At 38.4% G+C, this 24,600-nt stretch overlaps 2 protein-coding genes across 2 annotated transcripts; both read right to left on the bottom strand.

Moving 5' to 3' along the window:
* Positions 1–3,559: 3,559 nt before the first annotated feature.
* On the bottom strand, positions 3,560–24,189 carry LOC111346463 (uncharacterized). The gene is made up of 17 exons (XM_088750937.1): positions 22,302–24,189; positions 21,687–22,042; positions 20,813–20,977; positions 20,523–20,633; positions 20,115–20,240; positions 19,911–20,007; positions 19,382–19,600; positions 18,548–18,924; positions 18,071–18,238; positions 10,979–11,089; positions 10,425–10,541; positions 10,027–10,117; positions 9,371–9,745; positions 8,946–9,068; positions 8,130–8,252; positions 6,649–6,783; positions 3,560–6,206 (listed from the first exon to the last, which is right to left on the bottom strand). Exons 1-17 carry the CDS (start codon positions 22,378–22,380, stop codon positions 5,851–5,853), a joined length of 3,129 nt encoding a protein of 1,042 aa, XP_088607063.1. The 5' UTR covers positions 22,381–24,189; the 3' UTR covers positions 3,560–5,850.
* LOC148736777 (uncharacterized) lies at positions 13,057–14,888 on the bottom strand. The gene is made up of 2 exons (XM_088747691.1): positions 14,558–14,888; positions 13,057–14,348 (listed from the first exon to the last, which is right to left on the bottom strand). The coding sequence occupies exons 1-2, from the start codon at positions 14,886–14,888 to the stop codon at positions 13,705–13,707; spliced, it is 975 nt and encodes a 324-aa protein (XP_088603817.1). The 3' UTR covers positions 13,057–13,704.
* Positions 24,190–24,600: the final 411 nt, after the last annotated feature.

Here is a 24,600-nt window from a genome sequence, read left to right as displayed (position 1 = left end):
GTGAGGTACATGTAAATTTTGATTTTTCGTGATATATATCCAGAAAAACTGGTAGCAAAGATGGGTACCTCTAGTTTCCTTATACTTCCCTTTTAGATAAAAGGGCCTTTCAAAAGGAGATTCCGAAGAATCCACCCAAGTACATTATGTAACCGCTGAATCGATCGGTTAATTTTAGAGTCTTTTAATCCAGGTTCATCGAAATAGAAGGCATACAAATATGTTTCTGAAAGTAGAATTACACAATCGAAACTTGCAAACGCGAAGCAAAATAAAGACAAAATGAAAGTATACAAAGCCCAAAGAAACCAAAATATCGAACACTTACAAACAATCTGAGGGTTCCTTCTCAAAATAACTGAAAAATGCTCGTCGAAATCGATAGGATGAAAACGATTCACATTCACAATCTTCAGAAAAAAATCCTCATACACAAGGCCGAACAAGATCACTCGCTCGACCTGGTAACAACTAGGAGTTGTGTCATGTTAAAATCATGAAATGTCCGTTCGGAACTTACGCATTAAACCATATGCATGGGCAAGCTGACAACACAAAGAAGTCTCAGACCCGTTAGAGTCACGCTAACGCTGGGATTCCTTAGGAGGATCGAGAGTACACTTTCAACTCATATCTTCCCTTCCTGGGCGAAAAACTCGACTGTGGTAACCGTCATTTTGAGAATTTCTCAGTTTGACACTCAATTTTATTCGGGTATATGAGAAGCATAAGAAAGATTATTGATGGGTTTCGAAATGAGCAGACTTAGGAGTCTGGCCTTAAGCGTGAATCCTATTAAAGATGGCGGACCGACTGTTAAATATTCAGATCAGTTGAAGAGGACTCTTGTGAGCAGAAGGCTAAAATCTGTCTCCTGGAATCAAAATATCATACCTTTTAGTACAATCCCTTTGTATGACCTTGTGCACAGTTTATCCACCAGTTGTTTAACTACTGGTAATTCTGATTCCGTTGTCGGCGATCTCTTTGAGTCCGCCGAATGGTCTTCTTTGGAGGAACTTCGTCTTACTCAATTTTGTTTTTCTTTTTTCCGTAAAGGAGATTTGATTTTATATGATTATATTTTGTATGATCTTTATCCTATCTTTGATTCAGCGACAAAATTGGTTTTGGAAGGGTAATCCTTTAACTCAACATGTATTTCTTATTCAGATAAAAGAGCGTTTCAAAAGAAGATTCTGGTGCATTAAAGCTGACAATAGAATAACCCCTCAAGCCAATCAGAGCCGCAATAATGCTGAGATTCCCGAGGCGTCATCCAAGCAACGATTCTAAACCATACAAGCAACTTAATCGATTTTGAACTTTCGTTTCCTCCACAAATTGTGCTAATGCTAGATTAATTAATCGTCCGGCCTCACCGAGGACGTAGACTGTAGCTGATGAGTTCATTTAAGCTGCTTGTTAAGTGTATGGGACGCAGCAAATTAACACGTAGTGGAAAATGTAATACTTTCCAACACTTCTAATAGTTGATAAAGGGAACATTAAACAACAATAAGCATATCGTATAATGCGTCTGAGAATATAATTTGCATTTATCCTGTTACAACCTCATGGGCAAATCAGCTATCGAAGAAGATTATCAATTTGGGGGAAAACAATAATTGCAACAGGCACTAAAGGGTCCATTGTTGTCATCTCCATTATCTTTTAATCTGTCACTGTTACCAACAATCAGAATAATATGCAAACTTTCCAAAGATTTCGTTCGTCTTAAGATGGAGGTGTGCAGATAAAGGACGTCTTAAAGTTAAGGGCTTTAATGGATTAATCATAAATCGTCCAGGGTAGGGAGGGGGAGGCACAAGTTTTGAGGATCACATGGTATCTAGGGCAAGCGAAGGAGAGATCAGTCATTGCAAACATAGTATGAAAGGAAGGAATATTGGAAATTAAAACTGCCAATGAAGAGGTAGCAATCAAGTGAATTCTATTGTGATCTCTCTCAAACGAATTTAGCTTTATATGCTAAAACAGCAACAAAAGCAACGCCAGTGGAGACACCGTCTATTCTTTTACCACATTCCAAGACTGTTGAATAAAGCTATGACAACAAAGCGGCAAATAAGGAGCTTATTGGTATTGGAAAACTACTATCACATGGGCTCCTCTCTCCCTTAAACAAGGGGTTGCCGGCTACCTTTTGCTAGAAAAACACATTCTCCATGCACTGAAAGTACAGTGACTCGTGATGTATACCGCGATGTTGGTGAATGAAGCCTTGAAACAGTTCCTAAGGCTAAAAACTCAGTTACTAGAGACAAAAATTCGGACGTTGGACGTGCTCACCTCCATGCCAGACCTGCGCAATGTAAAAATAGTTCATATATTTTCTGTACAAAATACTGCAATGGTGTGATACATGCATGCTCCACGGGGTGTGCATACATGGGCCATCCTAGAACTGGGTGTTATAAATACAACATGACATTTCTTATCCAAACCAACGAAAGAAATGGTAAAAGGAAGGTAAAGGAGAACTCAAGAATTAGGAAAATATAGATTCTAAACATTTTTTTAAGTTGTGCATAGAAAGCTAAAGATGCCTTTATTCGTGCTACAACATAATTTACGTGTATCGCTAATCAGGATACCTCTACTCAATTGTGGGTCATGACAAGTTCTCTAATTTTTTCAGTTGTTGTTGTTGTTTTCTTTTTAATCTCTATGGTGTCATATGGATTTTCATGGGGTAAAAATTAATTCTAAACTTATACTCTCATTGATAATTTTTTGAAAAGCAAAGGATGAATAATTAGTATCACTATTTTCATCCCTTTCATCATTACCATAATCATTACAGCCTTGTAGTTTGACATTGTAATCACTTCGAGTTTCAAATGCACAGGTCTACCCGCCCGCGTCGTTTCCATATCGCTGGGCATTGCAGCAGGAAGCGAAAAGGGGATTACAAGCTATTTCAGTGAAAAATTGTAAGAATTAAGGACTTTTTTCTTCCGATCCACGAGCTCTCTGTCATGAATCCTCGTTTTCTGCCTTTTCGTTTGTTTGTTTATTTTGTCATTTCTCTCGTAATTTTTACTTGTGAGCAATGACAATCATACCGCATACGAAAGACAATCAGCGAAAAAATAAGGTCAGTATTTCAGCGGCGTTAGTGGAATATAAATTACGGTAAGCCATTCATGTTTTTCTTCACTCGTTTGTAGGAGTAGTGCCTGCTTACAACAAAAATAAAAGTAACCTATCTTCTTTGTTTTTTCTTTTTTTTCCCATAATGTTATAGGCTTGGAGTCAGGGCATGCATGATGATGATTCCTTTGCTGGGGATCATGTGGCTATTTGGTCTTCTGTTGTCCTTACACAAAGAGGTCGCCTACCTTTTCACAATTTTCAACTCCACGCAGGTAACTTAAACACAGCTTTTACAAAATGAATTTCTTTCAACATGTGGTATCTAGCTGGGGTACTTCTGTTTCAATGGATCTCACCAAAGCTGAAGTCAGTAATCAGGGTGTATCTCTACTCATATTAGAGCAAAAGTTCATCACTGTCTATTACGAATTCTCAGGTCTCTCTGATACTCAATTATCTTTTTAAGCGAACGTTCTATCCCATCCCCACATGCTCGGAAAGTAGGTTAGAACGTTTTTCAGAAAAGAACGTTAACGAGAGAAGAAAAAAAAAACTAACAAACAGATCATAAGGATTCTTATTTTGTCTATAAAAATATCGATCACTCTTTACAATCATGAGAAAAAGTAAAATATAGTTTTTTGGAATTAAAAAAAAAAAAAAATTAATAAAACCAATCTCACGATCGTGAACCTGCAATGATGACGATTTTCGTCATCTTATAAAATTGATCTTATGTTATTGATCTTATAATGTTGATCTTATGATATTGCTACTCCGTAAAGGAAATAACTTGTGCTACCCCTACCCTAGTAGTTTACCAGGTGGTAAACCTAGGGTAAAGCAACCTGACAAAACAGAAAACTTGTGATTAATACCAGTAAGTTGTACATTTTGCTGCCAATGAAATTGCAGATTGAGGGAGCTTGGGGGGATGGCGTGGATGAAAGCTCTCTGAGTCTACACAGGCGATAAAAAAGGTTATACTAAAGGCGTTAACTTGAGATCCCACTTTATGATTTGACAGGGCTTTTAAATATTTCTCCTTCACTACGTATGAAACTCAGAGGTATGTTATTCCATGTTGTTCTAAGCCGTTTTTGGGCCTTTGTTCGGATTTTTTCTAACTAGGATTCGACTCTTAAATAGTAATTTTAATTCAATAGTTGTATCGATCCAATTCAAAGCACAATCAATTTTCAAATTCTTCTGATGGTTTTGATTTCACCTTATCTTTGCAGATTAGATCTCGCTTCAAAAAAAAAATCAATGGCGTCACCCCAATTGTAGTTGAAGGAACAAGCATTAAGCGAGCCTCGCAAGTGAGTGAATCTGGGGTGCCAAAGAATATTCATGTCCAGCCTTGCAATAGGATTAAAAGTGGTGTTGGAGTCTCTAAGATCTGAGTCGACATAGTAGTCTTTTTCCATCGTCTAGATATGTGTATATCTTAAATTAAGTTAACATCCGTTTAGAAAGCATGGTACACCTCAGAAGAGCTGGATAGCCCGCAGGAGCTAAGGCTCGGATAAAGGCTGATAGTTTCGAAAGAAACTGTTTGGGGCTGCGTCGGTGGAGGTAACGAAATGATTTGGATATATCAACAAAGTTGAAATGTAAATTGGCCACCGTAACGATTACAAAAGCTGACGTTTCGGGTGTTAGCCCTTTGTCATTCGCTCCGACGAAGGGCTAACGCTCGAAACGTCAGCTTTTGTAATCGTTACGGTGGCCAATTTACCATTTCAAATTTGTTGATATATCCAAATTATAAGGCTCTGATAACTTTGTATTCGATCTAAAGTATAATAAAATAACAGTTCAAGTAATCATGATGAGAAGCATCCTTTTTGTCGAGAATGAGTGCTGGATATAGCTAAGGTTAGAAGGTCTAATAATCCAAAACTGCATCCAAAAAGTGAGTCTTGAATTTAAGGGAACTACTTAAGGTATCTCAGAAGGTAAGTTAGACTTTTTTTTTTGATATACTAATAGTAGCTCGCCAATGAGCATCCATTAGAACTGGTTAGGCTTTAATCACCTGGAGAGAAAATTTTCCTCAGACGTTTCCTCGAACCGCGCTCGATTTATTTTACTTTAATTTCTCACCCAAATTTTGAATTCAAACGTAGCATATTTTTTTTTCATGGAGATTCGTTAGCAAAAATCTCTACCTTTTTTAGTTTGATTTATTTGACAATAAAAGCAAACTTTTATCATTTAGTCTCTTTAATATTTCATTAATTTTTTCCTTACTCATCCATTTATTTATCAACAAAGTTGAAATGGTAAATTGGCCACCGTTACGATTATAACAGCTTTTCTAATCGTAACGGTGACCAATTTACCATTTCAACTTTGTTGATATATTCAAATTATCTCGTTACCCCCACCGACGCAGCCCCAAGCAGTTTCTTTAGAAACTATCAGCTTTATTCATTTATTTATCTACATATTGTCTTGACTCGTTTTATGAAACCATGAGGGACTTTGATTATATTTTCATTTCTAAAGAAGATTGCGAATTTTTGTTTAAACGGGTCTAGGCTCCTTCGACCTCCTCCCTTTGCGTTAAAAATTAACTTAGGACAATACCCTTGTGTATCTATATGAAATTTAGTTTTTAAATTGCACGTAGTTATATTGAGCAATCAATTTCTAAATTGTTTTGAATGTCTACTAATTTTGAACTGCGACATAGTGATTTTGATTCCTGAGCACTGCAGAAAATTAATATGTGCCGCAGTAACGAAGAGAACATGTAGGTGTTCCAGTTATGTAGTATACGTAGTAAGCACCACAATTTCTCACCGTGATGGATTTTGACCAATTGCAGCAGCTATAATCCCAATGAAAACAGACTCGTCTCCTGACCTGACCATCAGCCACTGAGGGATGTCCACCAGTCAAATATCCAGGTGCATGAGTGTTGCAACGGTTCTTAGACTGACAGGATGTGGCCATTCTTGAACCTGCAGAACCTTCAAAACGAAACCAGCCAGAGAGTCCACTGTCACAATACGTATTAGTATTTCCGTAAGATACATGTCTGTCCCTGCCACTCAGACTTTGGTAGTTTTGACATTCTAAGGAACAAAAGAAAGGTAGAAATTTAAAAACGCAAAGGTCAGTCTGCTAGGCGGGACACACGTTTGAATTAAACAGGCTTTAAAAATGCTCTCTCTTAAATTTTTATAACTAAAATCCCTAGTCTTTTATTATTTACATCATTGCTTCATTTATTGCGTGCAGAGGTTGAAATAATTCTAGTTGAGCCCCTGCCCGTGAAAAAGGAACATGAGAATGGGGAGAGATGGAAACACCTCCATCCTTTACAGTTTATGTATATGGAGGATACAGTAGTTGTCAACTTAATGGTATGCATATTTATTCGAGAGGGTTTCTTGATTTTTCCTCTTTACTGCGTGAGGGACACAGCGGTATGTCGTCCTGTATGTTTAACAGGTAGCTAGTGATCGTGAATCGAACTAGTTGTTGGTTTATCGTCTCGCAAAAGACACTCTTTACCTGACGCAGAATGCCTGCACGTTTTTCCATCTCCTGTGTAAAACCTGTTACAGGAACAGCTGTAAGACCCTGCATTATTGATACATGACCCAAAACGGTGGCAGCCATGAACACCGCTGGTACATTCATCAATGTCTGCGGACATTAAGACCACCGAGATTATGAATTAAGTAAGCCAAAAAAAAAAACAAACAAAAAAAAAGAAAGAAAGAAAGAAAAAAATGGGGAACGTCATCCTACATGTATTTGCAAACACAAATTCAAATTTACAAAAAAAAAAACTGTTCATTGATTACTTGCTATCCTCCATAAGTCAGAAAATTATTCATTTCAATTAACGATTAAACCTAATGAATAACGTTTACTCGGGCACCCAAGGAATATGTACTGAGAAGGAAGTTGAAGTTTTTATGATACTGCTGTCATATATCAGCTAAAATGCCTTTTAGAGATTTTGCAGACCTTAGTACAGACAAAAAAAAGGAAGGAAAAAAAAAAGGAGCGCGAAAAGAGCGAGATTCTGATCTCAAGTCACGTGATTAGTTGCGTGATACGATTCAAGAAAGGTACAAATCGTATGCAAAACCGCAGTTTTTGTATATAGACTTTTTAATTAAAATTTATTGGAACTGCGATCAATCTGGGGGCAAGAGAATATAAACGATTATTTTCTTGTTTGGTGACCATAGCCTCAGAGTTTTGTAAATTTTAGAGGAAAGTTAAAGCCTCTAACCTCGCTCTTCATCTGATCGAGAACCTCTTGTCTGAAAAAGGGTAATTGGTAAATCTAATACCAACTTAAGGATGTTAATCCATACTTATATTGAATTAGCACTGAATAACATAACAAAAATAAAACGTTTTAAGCATCCAAGAAAAAACTGAACATGTCATTTCAGTCTTTTGTTGAACAACTTAAGAAGTGCTGCTTATTTCACTATCGTTTGCGTCAATAGACTACTTACCAACGCAAGTTTTTCCATTCCCCGAATACCCAGCTTTACATGCGCAGCTATGCGATCCTTGACTATTACGGCAAATAGCGCTGGCGTCACAGCTGTGATTAATTAATTAGTTAATTACCTACTCTCAGTTAATTTTGAACCCTAAATAATCCTTATTCTGCAATTGTAAAAGTTAACGGTTAATCTCGAATTAATTCTAAACTGATACTCTCATTGATAATTTTATTAAAAGCAAAGCATAGATTGTTATTATCACTATTTTCATCACTTTCATCACTACCATAATCATCACAGCCTTGTAGTTTGACATTGTAATCACTTCGAGTTTCAAATGCACAGGTTTACCAACTTAAGGAGGTTAATTCATATTCTTATTGAATTAGCACTGAATAACATAACAAAAATAAAACGTTTTAAGCATCCAAGAAACAACTGAGCATGTCATTTCAGTCTTTTGTTGAACAACTTAAAAAGTGCTGCTTATTTCACTATCGCTTGCGTCAATAGCCTACTTACCAACGCAAGTTTTTCCATTCCCCGAATACCCAGCTTTACATGCGCAGCTATGGGATCCTTGACTATTACTGCAAATAGCGCTGGCGTCACAGCTATGGGAGTTTGTGGAACATTCGTCTATATCTGCGACGTAAGTTTTAATAAATGCTAGTTAAAATTAAATGAAGCAGTCTAACATAAGTCTACCTGTAGTTAATCCTTCTTTTCCCTTGCTCCCATAGCAGGTAAAAATATTAACTACTCTTAGTTAAATGCGAACCCTAAATAATCCTTATTCTGCAATTGTAAAAGTTAACGGTTAATCTCGAATTAATTCTAAACTTATACTCTCATTGAAATTTTTTGAAAAGCAAAGCATGAACAATTACTATCTTTACAAGTAACATAAGTCTACCTGTAATCAATCCTTCTAATTCCTTGCTCCCATTGCAGGTAAAAATATTACCTACTCTCAGTTAATTGTGAGCCCTAAATAATTCTTATTCTGTAATTGTCAAAGCTAACGGTTAATCTCAGGACAACAACTGAGAAACGAATAAAGAGTAGCATTAAAAACAACCAAAGAAGAGGCAATTAAACATATCAACGTATAAGGCACCGGGTTATTATTACGAACAGCGTGAATGTCATAAGCTGTACGAGTTTCACAAACACTCGTCAATATCTTAAACTTTTAAAAGGATCGCTTAGATTTGTTAAGAAGTTGAAGACGGTTCTCTTAGTTGAGAGATAAAACGGTACAATCATGTCAATAAGAAATTAGAGGGGCTAAATGGTACACTTTCTCTACTTTGAAGAGTTTAAAGTTGGTCATACCATTGCATGTTCTTCCATCACCAGAATACCCAGCTCTACAGGTACAGGTGTACGACCCCACGGTATTCGTACAATCTGCGTTGTCTGCACAGTTGTCAGTGTGTGTAGAGCATTCGTCAAAGTCTGCCACAATCAACATATAACAATTTAAGTCTATGCCTATACCATATGAAAAAGAAATGATGAGGAGATCTGTATTTGTTGTTGGGAGGGATTATCTTAGCACAGCAAGGAAAAATTAAGAAGCTTGGCGACTGAGATCTTTAGGAACGTCCAATGACTAGAAGTACCCATCAAGTAAAGAAAATAGTCTGGATTGAAAAAGAAATAGCATTTTTCCATTCATCAAGGTCACCTCAGTTTCAATAACTACTCGAGGTGTTATTCAAAAACAATAACTACTTGCAAGACAATAAACTCATTACCTGTAAAGCACGTAAAATTGAAGCAACTTTTGCACGGCACGTCATTCCAAGCGTACCCATGCTTTGCACCAAGAGTGTGCACGCAGTCTTGGTTGTTCCAGTCATTTGGCTGTTGCGGAGCCCAGAATCTAAATTTGCTTACTTCTTTATTTGTCCAAACAAATGATCCTTCCACGCTCCGATCATTGAGTCCAATCCAAGATCTTTCACCGTTATGTCGATGCTGAACGTAAACATTTTCTTCTTGGTTGTGCACAGTCACCAACTGGGAGCCCATTGCAGAGCAGTTAGACTCAGCGGTAAGCCATGGTGTGCATGCGCGGCTTGTGAAGTAGCAGTAGCCGTCGAAATAACTCCACCCTGATTGGCATATATCTGTATGAAAGTGCACAATACGCTCCCGCATCAAAGTCAACACGCGTATGGATCTATACCGTCTATGCTGTAGTTATACGTTGGTTTGCTCATAACCGGTAGTACGATTTCTCTATGGCTAAGGACAGGGCAAGGCAGAAAACAAAGCAAAACCAAAACAAGAACAAAAAGGGAAAGCAAAGGAAAACCAAAGGTACTTTTTAAATTAATATGTTTCAGATGAAATAACCTCTGTTGTGATAAACATCCCTCTGTACTTTCAGGTCCAAACATATTCTCACCTGACAAAACAGTGTATGACACTGAAAGTGGGTCATACTTTATCTCGTACAACTCTTTTAGACAAACTCTGAATCCTGTCTCATTGATGAACTAAACAAAAAAAAAGAAAGAAAAATAATAACATCAAAAATAAAAGAGTTAATTTCAATTAAACATTATTTGAAAAGGGATGAAATGCAGTACAATGAGAGGGAAATTTCCTTTACATATCGTAGAGCTAGCGTACGAAACAAATGGCAAAGAGTGTAATAAACAGAAAATTGAAGAGAAAAATACCAATAACATCTGCTGAAACTCGGGTCTGGCTTCAAAGTTAGATAGCAGATTTTCCGTGGCAAAAAGACAGGGGAAAACGGGAAAAAATTGACACTTTAGGATGATGAGTAATCGACCCTACCTCAACCCAAGCTGTTATCCCATTATGTATCGGTTGCAGATTTCCACCACTGGTTGAATGATTTGCAGAAACAAACACATTCGGGGTGCTGTTGAACTTCTGATTAAAGGAGACATCCTATGTAAAGAGCAGATCGATTCCAGTTCAAATTTAACTTAACTTTGCGAAGGAGGGACAACTTAAATCCTGCTCGTTATGCTTTAATTCTTTGTAGGTCTGTTAGTTTGTTTGTTTTCTTATGATTTTCAAATGAAGACTCCATTTGGCAGTATTACACTGACCTACTGAAGAACGATGTTTTTCATTACGGTTCAATTCACAAGTAAAGACAATAACAACACCCGTTCTGGGACCTGCTTTTGACGGCGAGAACGAAAAGGATATTTTTATGGGAAAAAAATGCATTGGTATTGGACAAAATTTTTTAGCTCAGCTGTACCTTGCAATAACACCACCCGTTCTGGGACCTGCTTTTGACGGCGAGAACGAAAAGGATATTTTTATGAGAAAAAATGCATTATGGTATTGGACAAACTTTTTTAGCTCAACTGTACCTTGCAATAAGCGCGGTTGTGATCAGCAGGTGGCGACTGAGAATTAGCAAAATAAACTGACTTGTGTTCAGAGAAGAGAGGCTTGTGCAGAGATGAGAATGCCAACCATTTCTGAAACATGAAATTAAAATCATTCGTTATCACTTAATTTTGTGTTCATCTGTCCAAGTGTAGCTCACCGAACTTTAGCCTTGTTTCTGAAAAATAAGATCACTTGATAAAAAGAGAATGGCAAATTAACCACAAGTAGTATTCAAAGGGGGTTTCTGACGTATTTTGAAAATTGCCTCATTTCTAAGGATAAATTCAAAAATAGCCTTCAAAACAAGGCAATCTAAAAATGTGTCAAAATAGTCATGTTTTAAAGGCAATTTTGAAAAATGTAAAGATGAAACAAACAATTTTTTAAAAATCGAGTTTCCAGATAGGATTTGAACCCACGACCCTCCGTGTTCTAGTCGGATGCTCTAACTACTGAGCTACAGGAGACTCTATGCATATGGTGAGCAAGGGAAGAAATTACTTTAATTTTTAATCTTACTTAAAAAAAGCACAACGATGATTTCAAAGCAAAATGATTGACGCATCATTTGTTTCCTTCAAAATCAAAGCAAAATTGACGAATTTTGAGATTGCATTGATTTTCAAGACAATCTCAAAATGCGTTTGAACCAATACTTTTAACGAGGACCGAAATATTTTCACTGAATCTGTCACGCAATCCCAGACCTTTCTAGAATTGCCTTTAGTTTGTAATATTCCATAAACTTCTTTCATGTGACTCAGCAGTTTCCAAAAATACTTGTAATGCGCTGTAAATAGTAAAAGAACATTATAGATACCTAAAGTATATGTATAAAAGCTGGCTTGTGAGAAGTACAAGAAAACATTTGCGCGAGGGCTTGCCCTCGTGGCCGGCTGGATGAACTTGTGCAAGCTATGATGTGACGAGGCTATGACCTTTCCATATCCGGAGAGAAGGAAGAGAAGAAAAAGACGATAGCCGAGAAGGAAACAAGATAAAGAATACACAGTTTACCATGAAGTCCTCCGGAAAATTTTGTGCACGCGGAAAGAATACCATGACTCAAGAAAGCCAAGCGTTGTGCTCTTCAGTCGGCGGAAGTTGGAATTCGAAGTTGATCAAGACGATGAATACTTCTACGGCATAAAGGATTGTAAGCCTTCTTTACGAACTACTTAACTTAATCTTAACCTAAGTAAATTAAGCAGTGTAAAACTAATTAAATAATAGTTAAAATGGGTAACTGCTTGTTGTTACATTTTTGTAGCGTGCCTTATATCGTACTCGGGTGTCTATTTTGTATAGATGTTTTATTGGCAGACATCTGTTGGTCATTCGTGCACGTAACATAATAAATATTTTAAAAATTACAGATTCTGGAGATACTGATCATCTAGTAGAGCATACTCATGATGATGAAGATGACAATGAAGATGATGGAGATACAACAACACCTTCTCAACCAGATGAGAATTCAACTCCGGGACTCTCAGGCGAAGAAATTCTAATGACGACAATGAAAAGGGGGCAAGAATAGTGTTCAAAAACGGCTGAGATATCTTTCATTGAAGGTGATATTTTTGGTTCGCAAGTTTGAACTTTAAATGAGAATGCATTGGAATCACTTACTAGTACTTTTCCGGAAGCAAAAGCTTCAGAACTTGAGGTTTCTTACAGTAAGAAAGGAAGGTGGCAGGTGAAAATGTTTGGTCAAGGCAAGAGGGTAGATCCTTTGTCCACTGAGAAAGGGGCCCAAATAGACAGAGGTTGAATCCTAGTCTCCCAAAACAAATTCAAACTTCACTTGGTCCACAGCGAGAAGTTTTGATTGCTCAGAAGGATAAAGAAATTGAAGAGAAGGAACAGTCCATTCGAGATGATCAAGAGATTTCTGGTGATGAAAATGAAAACCCCACCATACGAGAACAAGCAAGAGAAAGGATAACTGAAAATCAAGAGCGGATTGATGCCCTTGAGATTGAAAGAGAGAGACTTGGAGAAAGATTATCACTCCGTGAGAGATTGATAAACATCTTCAAGAAGTATGGTTTTACAGTCTCAGCTGTTTTTTTGGCAGTTGGAACAACGATTGGAGTGACTGTGAGCACACTAAATAGGCCTTACGGGTGGGGAACGGGCTTAAGACTCTTGGGAAAAATATCGCTGGAATTTTACCAGGTCTCGTTGGTGCAATAGTCAGCTTTGGTTTTAGAGTTGCTGGGTCACTGATCAACTTTCTTAGAGAAAACGCCTGGACTCTAATAATGGGTGTTGCAATATTTATGGTTCAGCGATTTCAAAACAAAAGGCGATGAATCAGGAGGGCTGAGACCAGTTCGACTGAGATCAATTCGTCTTTAATTTAATCATTATTTGTGTCGATGTCACTCGACGCTTTCGTGTTCACAAGAGTTTCATTTGGATCTGTCTTCTGAGCTTCGCTCGCGGTCTTTTGATTTGAGAGGTGAGGAGTAGGTCTCTTCATTTTTGATTAGCCCCCGTTTATATGCTTAACTCCGACTGATTTCATATCCAAATTAACTGCTTTATTGACTCCAAATTTCATGTCGAAACTTGCCTTCTTCAGCTTGTTATTATACCCGACTGCGCTCTGTGTGTTCAGAAGAATATTTGAGGGCATAAGCCAATTACCTGGTGAGATTGCAAGATCAAGTCTGACTTTCGCCTCATCAATCGGAAGCTAAAATCTCTGTACGCTCTTCGAGATGTCTGTCATTCTGATCGCATCCTCAACTAAAACAATAAACTCACGCTGAGGCTTGTTGGCGCTTCCTGATGAACCAAAGATGGATGATCTGACATTTACTTGTGAACCGAGAATTAAATAAACAAATGCCTTAACCCACTGAATTAGTTTCACCAGCCCGGCTTGCGTCAGGCCTTCTGACTTATCTGTCATGAAAAAGTCGGACTGTTTTTCATCTTTAATGTTGTCATTCCTTATGAAATAAATCAAATTGCCTTTTATGGCTTTTCCACCTTCATCTCTGAACTTGTTATCACCCGGATATGGGATGCCAGTTGCCATAGGTCCAGTATTAGTGACGTAAATGAAAAGAGATCCGAGACCATGACAGTCTTCTTCTGTGAAGCGGAAGTCTGTGCTTGGAGAAATTCCAAATTCTGAACACAATCTTTTGAACGATAACTTGTCGTAGTTATTATTTGTCTGACTGAGCGTTGGGTCGCCCGGGAGAGCCGATTCACTCTGTATTCCACCCATCTCTAAAAGAATCCTTCTGACTGCGATATAAATTTGAAACCGCAGACACGACTTGATCTGGTCTGGAACCATGTCAAGCAGTTCACGAGAGATTCCACAGCCTGAAATAGCGCACCACACTGCAAAGTTGAGTTGTTGAAACCAGTAGCTTATATATTCGGCCCCGCAAGCCATATTCGGCCCCGCAAGCCATCTCTTTGATTTTGCGCCTGAGCTGTGTTGAATTTTCATTCTTGTGAATATTTCTCTGAACTTTGCTTTATAATATTAGTTTGGGTAATAAATATGTTAGTATCTTCATTAAAGCTACCTATCGCACTCTTGTGAATTGGAACTGCTGGAACCTCCTTAATTGCAGAAGAATTCAGAGTAACCTCGATGGGAAGCCCTGCTATTCCGACTGCGCGCTTCATTTCATCCTCCCAGTCTTTTCTGATAGATCCTGAGACGCTCGTTTGAACACCGTTGGAGCAATTGAAGTAAACTTCAGCTTTTCCCTGTTTTTCGTTGAAGAATGTTACTTGCACATTGAACTTGTTCAGGTCTGCGTTCGGATATTGTTCTTTGAAATCATTCAAGGCTTTTGTTCTTTTTTTCGCAACAATTCTTTTCGCTTCATCTGTTCTTAACCAAGCCGACATTTTATTTGTTTTAATAATCAAAATGGTTGTGTTGACAATTATTTCAGATTCAAGTGATTTCACAGTTCTCTTCAAAGAGCCTCTCATGAATGGAAGTGAACATATTAGGCTAGTGAGCTGTTCTCTTTATAACTCATGGCAGAACCTGGGTCACTCTGGAGAAATCTCTTTACTTGATGCTCAGGACAATTCATCTGTAAAGAAAATTTCTCAGAGAAATTATTCATTGAAAAGCCTTGGTAAAGCTCTTGGAGATGGATTGAAAAACGAAGGAGTCAAATTTCGACAAAAGGTTATCATCATTTAACAACTACCTTGTCAGTTGCGATCATTTGGAAGCTGAAGAAGACTGGAGAGGTTTTCAAGGACAAAATCGAGTTGGTCTCAAGAAAGAGTGTGTATCCATATGATTACATGAGCAGCATTGAAAAGTTCAGAAAAACAGAAATTCCACTAAAAAGAGCGTTTTTATTCAAAGCTGAATGACTGTGATATAACTGATGAAGATTATGAGCCCTCAAAGAATATCTGGAATGAGTTCAAAGTGAAGAACGTGGCCGCAGGTCTGTCTTGGACCTTGGGTGATTACCATGATCTTGTGTTTGAGGAGTTCAGAAACGTCTCTCTTGAGAATTACAGTCTCGACCCTGCTTGGTATTACACTGCTCCTGGATTGGCTTAGGTTGCAGCATTGAATGTGACAAACGTTGAGCTTGAGCTACTGAGTGATCCAGACATGCTTGTGATGTTTGTGAAAGGAATTCGTAAAGGAGTCTCTATGATCTCAAATCGCTATGTAAGGGCAAACAACAAATACATGGGAGAAAAGTTTGACAGAGAAAAGCCATCAAAATATCTGACTTATCTAGATGCGAACAATCTTTATGGATGCGCAATGTGCAAGCCTCTTCCTGTCAGATGTTTCAAATGGATGAGACAAGCAGAGATTAAAAAGTGGAGAAACATTCCGTGCATTCTTGAGGTTGATCGTGAATATCCAAAAGAGCTTCATGATCTTCACAACGATTATCCTCTTGCTCCAGAGAGGGTTATGATCAACAATGCGCAGAGCGCGGGAAGAGCCCAAGTCGAGAAACTTGTGCCAAATCTGAATGATAAGGAGAGATATATCATTTATCGCAAGAATCTCAAACCTTGCGTTGGATTTAAGGTTGAAAAATATTCACAGAGGAATCATATTTGAAGAAGAACCCTGGCTGAAAAGTTATATTGAGCTCAAGAGTCTTAAATCTTGCGTAGGGTTTAAGGTTGAAAAATATTCACAGAAGAATCAAATTTGAAGAAGAACGCTGCCTGAGAAGTTATATCGAGCTCAACACAAATCTGCGCGCAAGTGCAAAGAACGAATTTGAAAAGGATTTCTTGAAGTTGATGTATAACTCTGTCTTTGGAAAACAATTGAAAACATAAGGAATCGAGTTGATGTGAGGTTAGTCAACAATCGAAAGAAAGCAAACAAGCTTTCAGCAAAACCAAACTTTCAGCACTGCATACTATTTGACGAAAATCTCATTGCAATTCATATGGGGAGAACATCAATAAGGTTTGACAAGCCAAATGACTGTGGAATGGCTCTTCTTAATATCAGCAACACTTTGATTTATGACTTCCACTATAACTACATCAAAGAGAAATGTGGAGATTGTGCAAAGCTTCTTTTCATAGACACTGACAGTCGAACAAAGCTCCTCGATTGGATTGCAGAAAACGACCGAATCAAAAAAGAGGCAAAACAAAATTTTGTTGATACAGATTATGCTTTAAAGCCTTACAACAAGGCACATAATGAAGAGCTTGATGTAGAAGAGCCACGTTTTTCTAACTTCTACAAGCCGAGCACACAACACAAAGAAGGTGAAATGATCTACGTCGGAGGAATGGCTTTGGGTTTAGGATTGGCAGCAAGTCGTTTTTTGCGATCGCAATAGAAAATGGAAAGAAAACTTTCAAGAGTTTACTATAGCCCGAAAGGATTTTGGAAGGGATTAGATGCAGTGAAGAAGTTGGTAAAGGAAGCTGGAGTTCCTGAAGATGTTGCAAGGCCTTGGCTGATGAAGCAGGCCGTCTGGCACATTTATTTGCCTGCCCCAAAGCATATCCCACGAGCAATTTTTCACGTTGAATCTCCAAACACAGTCCATCAAGCTGATTTTATTTTCCTTCCTTATGACAGACTTCCCAGAGGAAGAAAGGTCTATTAATATGCATCGACAGTGGTCGATGTTGCGAGCAGATTCAAGGCTGCTGAACCTCTCACCTCAAAAGATTCTTCTGAGGTCTCAAAGGCTTTCCAGAAAAACTACAAGAGATTACCATTGAGATGGCGTAAAGTTCTTCAGGGTGATCCTGGTCGTGAATTTATGGGTGAAACGACTAAAGAGATGGCAAAGAGTCATGTGAGAATAAGAAGAGGAAATGTAAACTCTATGCTGCTTGTGAGTTAGGAGGTAGTCAAAGACGAGCAACAGTTCCACTATGATCTCTGAAGGTCTTCAATATCGAAAAAGTATTTGTGAATGAAAGGGAGCCTGGTCTCTACTATCTGAAATACGGACCAAAGCGAGGGTTCGTCAGAGAAGAGCTTCAGATTGTTCCATCTAAAACTGAGTTACCTCCTGAAGGATTTCGATGATTTGAAAAATGTTCCAAATGCTTCATAAGCCTCCATGAGTTTTTGTGGTTATTTCTGAGATATTGTCCTTATTAGTTTTTCCTGGTGATTCTAACACATTTTTGTCTTGAAATTCGATGCAATCTCACAATTCGTCAATTTGATTTGAAAGACTTGCTTTGATTTTCAAGGCAGTTTCGAAAAAAATGCGTCGATCATTTTGCCCTGAAATCATCGTTATACTTTTTTTAAATGAGATTAAAGAAAACGTAATATTTTCAAAATTAACTTGAAAACATGGTTGTTTTGACACATTTTTAGAATGTTGTTTTCAGGACAAAGTTTAAATTTTACCTGAAAATCAAGGCAATTTTCAAACTGTGTCAGAAACCCCCTTTTGATACTACTCCAAAATTTACAAAGAAAAATAAAGCACGCAAAAGTAAAACAAACAAACCAAAACAAAACACACAAACGCGCACATAAAAGAAAAAAAGGTGGTGCACCTCTTTGGAGATAATGACTGCAGGTAACTGGAATGTGTACTTACAACGTGAACATCTTCGTGAGATCCTGCATAATTCTGAAGTTCCCTTAAGCAGACTTTGAATGAGGACTGCGTGACATCTTCAATCCAAACACTTGCAGCGTCACGTTTCAGTCCAGCGTGATGATGAGCAGCCGTTACAAATACTGATGGCATCACAGAAAACTTTCCCTGTTAAAAGGTAGTGCATATTAGCTTCTAAAACACTGAAGTTACACAAGTTCACCTCCTTTATTCGATCTGAAATCTCCAAAAGCAAAATACGCAGACCTGAAACTGAAAATTAATCACGTTAAACAACTTCCACTATACAGTCTTTTATAGTCAACATTTTAATCTGTGTAAAAAAGCAACTCTTTAATGATATTTATTTTATGAATGATAATGCTAGGTCGGTACTGCGAACACGGCTCCAATTTGAAAAGAAACTTTTTTTTTCCTTTTCAAAACATTTGTAATAACACAGCTTGGTCTACTAACCAAGGGAAAACTGACAGATTTGCAAGTCGTTCCAGTCCACCATTGTGATAACCGCACTTCGTCAGCAACTCCATCCACTGGTGCCCCTTGGTAAGCTATCCAATCAACTGTCACATTAGCATTTGAGTGTCTTTCGTTGTAACCGGCCGCCATCACACATGCGGTGAATCTATCGTAATTGACATTTTCAACCCAGGACACAGCGGCATCGTGTACGTAAGACTTGTCACTGGTGTCAATATGATTGACTGTGATCTGAACTTCGAGGGCCTTGTCAGGATAGAACACAAATGGCCTGAGGCGAATGACTTCGCAATGAGAATATCCAAGCGATGGGATGTGCGGCATGTGGCGACGACCGCGCTGAAAGGGAAATCCTAGAAAAAAATCAAAACCACTTGGCTACGAGTAATTTTCTGTCTTCTACTTTAAATTTCTAATGGAACTCTAAACCATTTATACCAGCCAAGGCGTCATTACCAAAGAACCAACAACAATAAGATGATTGAAACCACAAAATAAATTAGTTATTTCTCAAAATTACCCTACATTGGATAGCAGAATGAAGACGAGGACAAAGTCACTTCTCCCGGCTCTAACACTGCTTCTGCCGCACTGACTTGTGACAGCCACCATTTCGGACACCCACACACCAGTCGAAATGACCACCATTACTACCAGCAGTAAGATCTACGTGGAAAACCGATGCTGCCAGTACCGCTGACATTGACATTTTCATTGACACTATCACCGTCATCTCTTCAGGTGTCTAGAAACGGATTTACCGATAAAAGAATCCATTAAAGGCAAATATTTTACTCAAATGTAACTAACCTTCACAGCTACCAGGGTGCTGTACAGTGTAGTTAAGTCGAAGGACACACATTTCCTGCCGAAACAGACACTCGTTATCGTATGTTGAGCCGTTTGATGAGCAGATAGGTTCTTGGTATGATGGACAGCTCTCTACAGAAACGCATCTAGCATCATAGGGCCCAAATGCTTTGCACAGACAGTGATAATGGCAGACCACGTCAATACAAGGGTCCAAGTCTGCGAGAAAAACGTGGAAACGTGAAAGAAGATGCCGGCAAGTTAACAAGTTTACCATCGTAGATAGTTTATTTGCAACTCCTATCTCACTTTTCAAATGCTTATGGAAGGTGGTTAATTTAGAAAAGACATCCAAAAGTTGCATCCAAAAATAGGATGACAAAGCCCTAAGTTATGACAACCACGCTCTACGAAGTTACATTTTGACTGACGAACTACAAAGTTGTATAGGTATGTCACTTTGCAGGAACAATGAAAATGTAGCCCTTCTCAAATTGACACAAAAATAGTCATGAATTTCTTTGCTCACCACCAGTCACCATGTAATCCACGGTAATGACATCCTTATTGTTGGAATCGCTGTTAAATGTTTTGACACAAATCTGAGCTTCAGTTTTAGATGTGTGCTAAATGAAAACAAAAATAAGAAGAAATCATTTCAATATAGTAACATGGCTAATAGTCCCATTTTTTTCATCAAGGAGCTAAACCAATATTAGAACACATTACTAACCTCCACCCAGGTAGTGACAGCATTGCATTGGGAGCCGGATTGAAGAGAATTGTTCATTTTAGTGCTTCGCTTTGCAGTCACCAAAACAACCGGTGGAGCGTAGAAGGGCTCTGTAAAGTTTATATTCTGAATTAAAGAAAAAATAATAAGTAAATAACGAGTAGTTCCTCAAGAGTTAGAGTGAAGTGTGAACAGCAGTAGAACTGCTCTAAGGCCACACTGTCCTGGTGGGAGGAGGGGGGGCCTAAGTATATGAGAAATATAAAAGAGGAAAACAGAATGGGAGAAGAGAAATGGAGGGTATTAAACTTTAAGCCGATTGCAGGTCAAACGGAGACAAAACTTAAAAAAAAAAGTGAAACGATAAAAGAAGGAACAAAAGATACAAATAAAAACTATATTACTTACTTGACAAAAGGCGTAATTATGCTGCGGAGATGGCGAGTTTGTACTGGAAAACAACAAACTGTTGATGAAGGTAAAGTTGTCGACACTGATGTTGTTGAAAGCTATCCAATTCTGTCGATCAAATAAAAGCTTTCACTGTTACTCTAACAAACATAGAATATTTAAGCGTTTTTCTGTCGATGATAAATTTTTATTTCAGAATTAAGCTCAACTAAGTGTTTCTCATCTCTTCCAATAAATTTCAATACATTTTCAGTGGACAGCACCTTTTAAAAGTCGCGGTCACTTACTACTTTTAGGTTCTTGTGTGGACCATCGAAAATCTTGGCTTCCCTCAAGCAAATCTTAAAGCTGTTTACTTTCAATTCCTCGACCCACACGGCCATGGCATCCTGAGTTCTGTTGATAACACCGTGATTGGCAGTCACAAAAATAGTTGGAGGAGATAGAAAACGCTGAAACATAAGTAGACAAGTTTTCATCCAATGCATTTTGAGACTATGCCGATACCCTTAATTAAGGAGTGGGGGAAATACAATGAACCACATTTAAACCTTTATTGGAAACAACCCTACCAATGATACTATCAATAATGGTAACAAATTATGAATTCAGTAAATGGCTTGAACCCGGGGGTAACATGTGAAGGTGTAGTCTGATCGTTCGGGTGAGTGTAGTCCTGAGAAGGACTGTTGTCGGTGATAGTGACTGACGTTTCGACAACCTGTGCGGAAGTCTAATGATGACTTCCACACAGGTTGTCAAAACGTCAGTCACTATCACCGACAACAGTCCATCTCAGGACTACACGCACCCGGACGATCAGACTACACCTTCAAATTATGATTATTAATTATGAACTAAAGAGGGTGCTGTGAGACTATAAGATAAAAAAAAAAACCGAGATCAAACAGAAGAAAAGCCCATATCATTGATAATAAATGTCGAAGGATTAGGTGCAACTTTAGCGTGTTTAAAAAGATTGTGAAACGTGTTAATCTGGGGGTTTAATAAAAGGTTAAGTGTCTTTGTTTTCGAAAGCACGAGTCGACAAGGTCGGATCCCTTTTCCTAGCACATACTTTTGCATTCAATCTTCATCATTTAATGGCATACCCTGTTTAATCATCAGCGCCTATGAGGTGCTAATTAGCACACATCTAACCTGTTTGAAATCGATCCTCTCACATTCCGTACCAGTTGTCCAAGAACTCAGCGATTTGGTGCCTATTTGGGATCCGTAAGGTGCTGTCTGAACAGCAATCCAGTCCACTTCTTTAGTACCGTTCGAGCTGTCTCCAAACTCCACCACACAGGCTGTAAATCCACTCTTCGTAACATCTTCAACCCAGACTGCAGCTCCATTTCTAGGATTTTGACTCTTCTCTCTGTGGCCAACGGAGGCAAAGACCTTTACCTGCTGTCCACCAGAGAAAAGATACTGGAATGAGATCTTCTTACAAGCAAACAGACCTGGTATGGCGGTGGTGATGTTCTCCTTTCCGGCCTTGAAACCGAGAGCTGTTACGAAATAAATCAAATACAAAAGCTTTGAAATTATACACCTTGCTCATTGCAGTTGTACGAGAATTATGAGGTACACCCTATTTTTTGATCCGGTTGATTGTTCCATTCCTTCTTCTTGCGCCCCTCTCCCATTTCTCTTTCTCTTTGTTCTGCATTTAACCCACGTTTTTATCGCCATAAACAAGTCATTTAACGTCAGTAATTCAATGTTAGCTATACTGTGGCTTTATAAAGGAAAAACATATCAACATACCTTTACTTGCTGGAGCAATTAAGATAAGTACGAAGAAAGCAAAGTGCAAGTCGCCTGAATTCTGGCGCTCCCGCAACATCTTGCTTAGAATGAGAAGTGTATTTCCCGCTGGAAAGTATATACTCTCATAAAGATCCTTATGTCAATCATCTTTGACTGCAAGGACTTGTCCATTTCGTGAGGGCAAGTTTAATCACGGAATACTAAAGAATCAAATTTAATACGTTGATCGTAGTTAAGGAGGGGGAAATAGGAGGGGAGGGGGTGAGGTGGAAACTATCGACAGCCCTTGCCATTTCATTTTGATCCGTCAGTGGCAGTGTTGGTACTTTTTTAACAAGTAGAGAAGTGTTGACTGCGCTCTGCTCTGTTGTTAAGAGCACGAAAGTGTAGGGGAAAACACGAGAAATAGTAGAGTGTTTCCCTCTACCTCTTGAGTGCTCTAGCCGCTACTTGAGTGGAGTTTTTCAATTGTAATACGAAATCTGAAAGATGAATGTGCAGTCAAATCGGGCCCAATTGTGACTCAAAAACACAAAAGTTTTTTTTTCACGTAATAGTTGATTAACAAACTGCTCAAGGCATGCATTTTATGAATGAACGACGGCCGATGTCACAGGAAGCTGAAGATTGCTCAGGATGACAGCGCCGTATAACTCGACAGCTGTCACTGATGTTATCTTCCACTCGACCCATGCAAAAAAATATCAGAAAAGTCTCTAAGTTCAGTTCACTCCAAGGGCGGAAGATTTACTTTCTGACGCTTGCTTTACTGCGGATACTGGAGATCACCATGGTGAGCTAGCCAAGATTGCAGTCGCCCTGACTGATCTATGCCAGCTCGGTTATATATACTTTTTTTCCTCTGGACACGAACATGGACACTTCTACTTCCTTCCCCCCACCCACCCTCCCACCTTCATCTACCACACCTCTGAAGTTTAAGAGTCACCCTCAATATCTTTTACCTCACTTGTTAGAAAGGAGAGGAAATGATTTGCAATATTTTCATAAAGCGGGATCCTCTTAACGAACAAAAGGTAAGCTCCTAGTAATTGGACGTTTTCCACTATATATTATGCGAGATTTGTTTCTCTAAGATAAAAAAAATAATTTTAGGATTATGATGGTTCAAGTCATGGACTTACCCAACTGATTTAAAGCAAAGGCTATTAACTCCCTTGCGATTTATTCCAGTCACGAGATGCTAGATACTTTTACTCCCTCATTTTATCGCATAACGCAGTACTCAAACCTCTCTGGCCAGTCTTGTTGATATTTGATTTCCTATGGATCTTGAGTTGTTCCCTGTACTGCTCGCAGAGTTTTAGGAGTGTTTGCATGTTGCATATCACAAAATCCGTTTTAATCCATAATTCTTTCTTCTATCACTTTTGTCTTAAGCTTTGCCCAAGAAATGGCGAGGTCATGATGTTATTGCCTACCAGTCTTCATCTACTTTTCTTAATCTTTTAATGATGTAAAAAACAGCGGATTTTTCGGAATTCCTGATTAACATTGGTAGATTACATACCTCTGAAAATTTTCCGGACATTGTATTCTACGTAAAGCCTGATCAACGTAGTGCTTCGAGGAATGTTTGCGAGTTTCGTGCTATAAAGTTATGCTGTTACTAAAGCCTGTTTGCTTACGTAAAATCCTCTTAACTAATTTGCTAATTTGCGTGCTGTCTAATTTTTTTCTCATGCACACGAAGATAATCTTCACATTTGACCTTAAGGAAAAATACAAATGAAAAAGTGTCACAAACGGAGAGCAAAAGTTATTGCTAAGATTATTACTCCATGATAATTGTTTTGTAGGAGCATTTCTTGTTGGACCAAGAGCCACTGACTGCAACTACCGAGAATCCGCCGACAGATGCAAAATATATCATACAAGACCTTTTTAAAGGCCATTAAATGGGCCATGACATTGCATTTTTGACAAAATAGCCCAAACTCTTTTAAACCTGGACGTGCCGCTTATTGCGGGCCAAAGTAGAGAATTGGAGGAATTAAAGTACAATGACAAAGCTTTAAGATGATGCATATAATGACTTTTAAGTATCTATGGCAGACTTCTTCATAGGCCAATGAAGTTGACCTTTATTCTACCTCCGCGAAAGAGACTCCAAGTACTTTATTTCAACGGGTCACTATTTAGACTTAAACGTATTAGATGTAATTTTAGACGCTTTCTTTACTGCGACTACTGGAGATCACCATGGTGAGCTAGCCACGATTGCAGTCGCCCTGACTAAGCTATGCCAGTTCGGTTATATTTTGTTTTTGCTCTG

The sequence above is a fragment of the Stylophora pistillata genome, chromosome 2 (assembly GCF_964205215.1).
Source record: "Stylophora pistillata chromosome 2, jaStyPist1.2, whole genome shotgun sequence".
Taxonomy (NCBI): Eukaryota; Metazoa; Cnidaria; class Anthozoa; order Scleractinia; family Pocilloporidae; genus Stylophora; species Stylophora pistillata.
This window is presented reverse-complemented; position numbering and strand designations above follow the sequence as displayed.

Coding starts and splice junctions, on each gene's coding strand:
- LOC148736777 (XM_088747691.1), bottom strand. CDS start 14,888: ATGTCGGCTTGGTTAAGAACAGATGAAGCGAAAAGAATTGTTGCGAAA. Junction 14,349..14,557: donor AATTCACAAGAGTGCGATAG/GTAGCTTTAATG, acceptor GCGCTATTTCAG/GCTGTGGAATCTCTCGTGAA.
- LOC111346463 (XM_088750937.1), bottom strand. CDS start 22,380: ATGTTGCGGGAGCGCCAGAATTCAGGCGACTTGCACTTTGCTTTCTTC. Junction 19,601..19,910: donor GGATTACATGGTGACTGGTG/GTGAGCAAAGAA, acceptor TTTTTCTCGCAG/ACTTGGACCCTTGTATTGAC. Junction 6,207..6,648: donor GTGCAGGCATTCTGCGTCAG/GTAAAGAGTGTC, acceptor TTTGTTCCTTAG/AATGTCAAAACTACCAAAGT.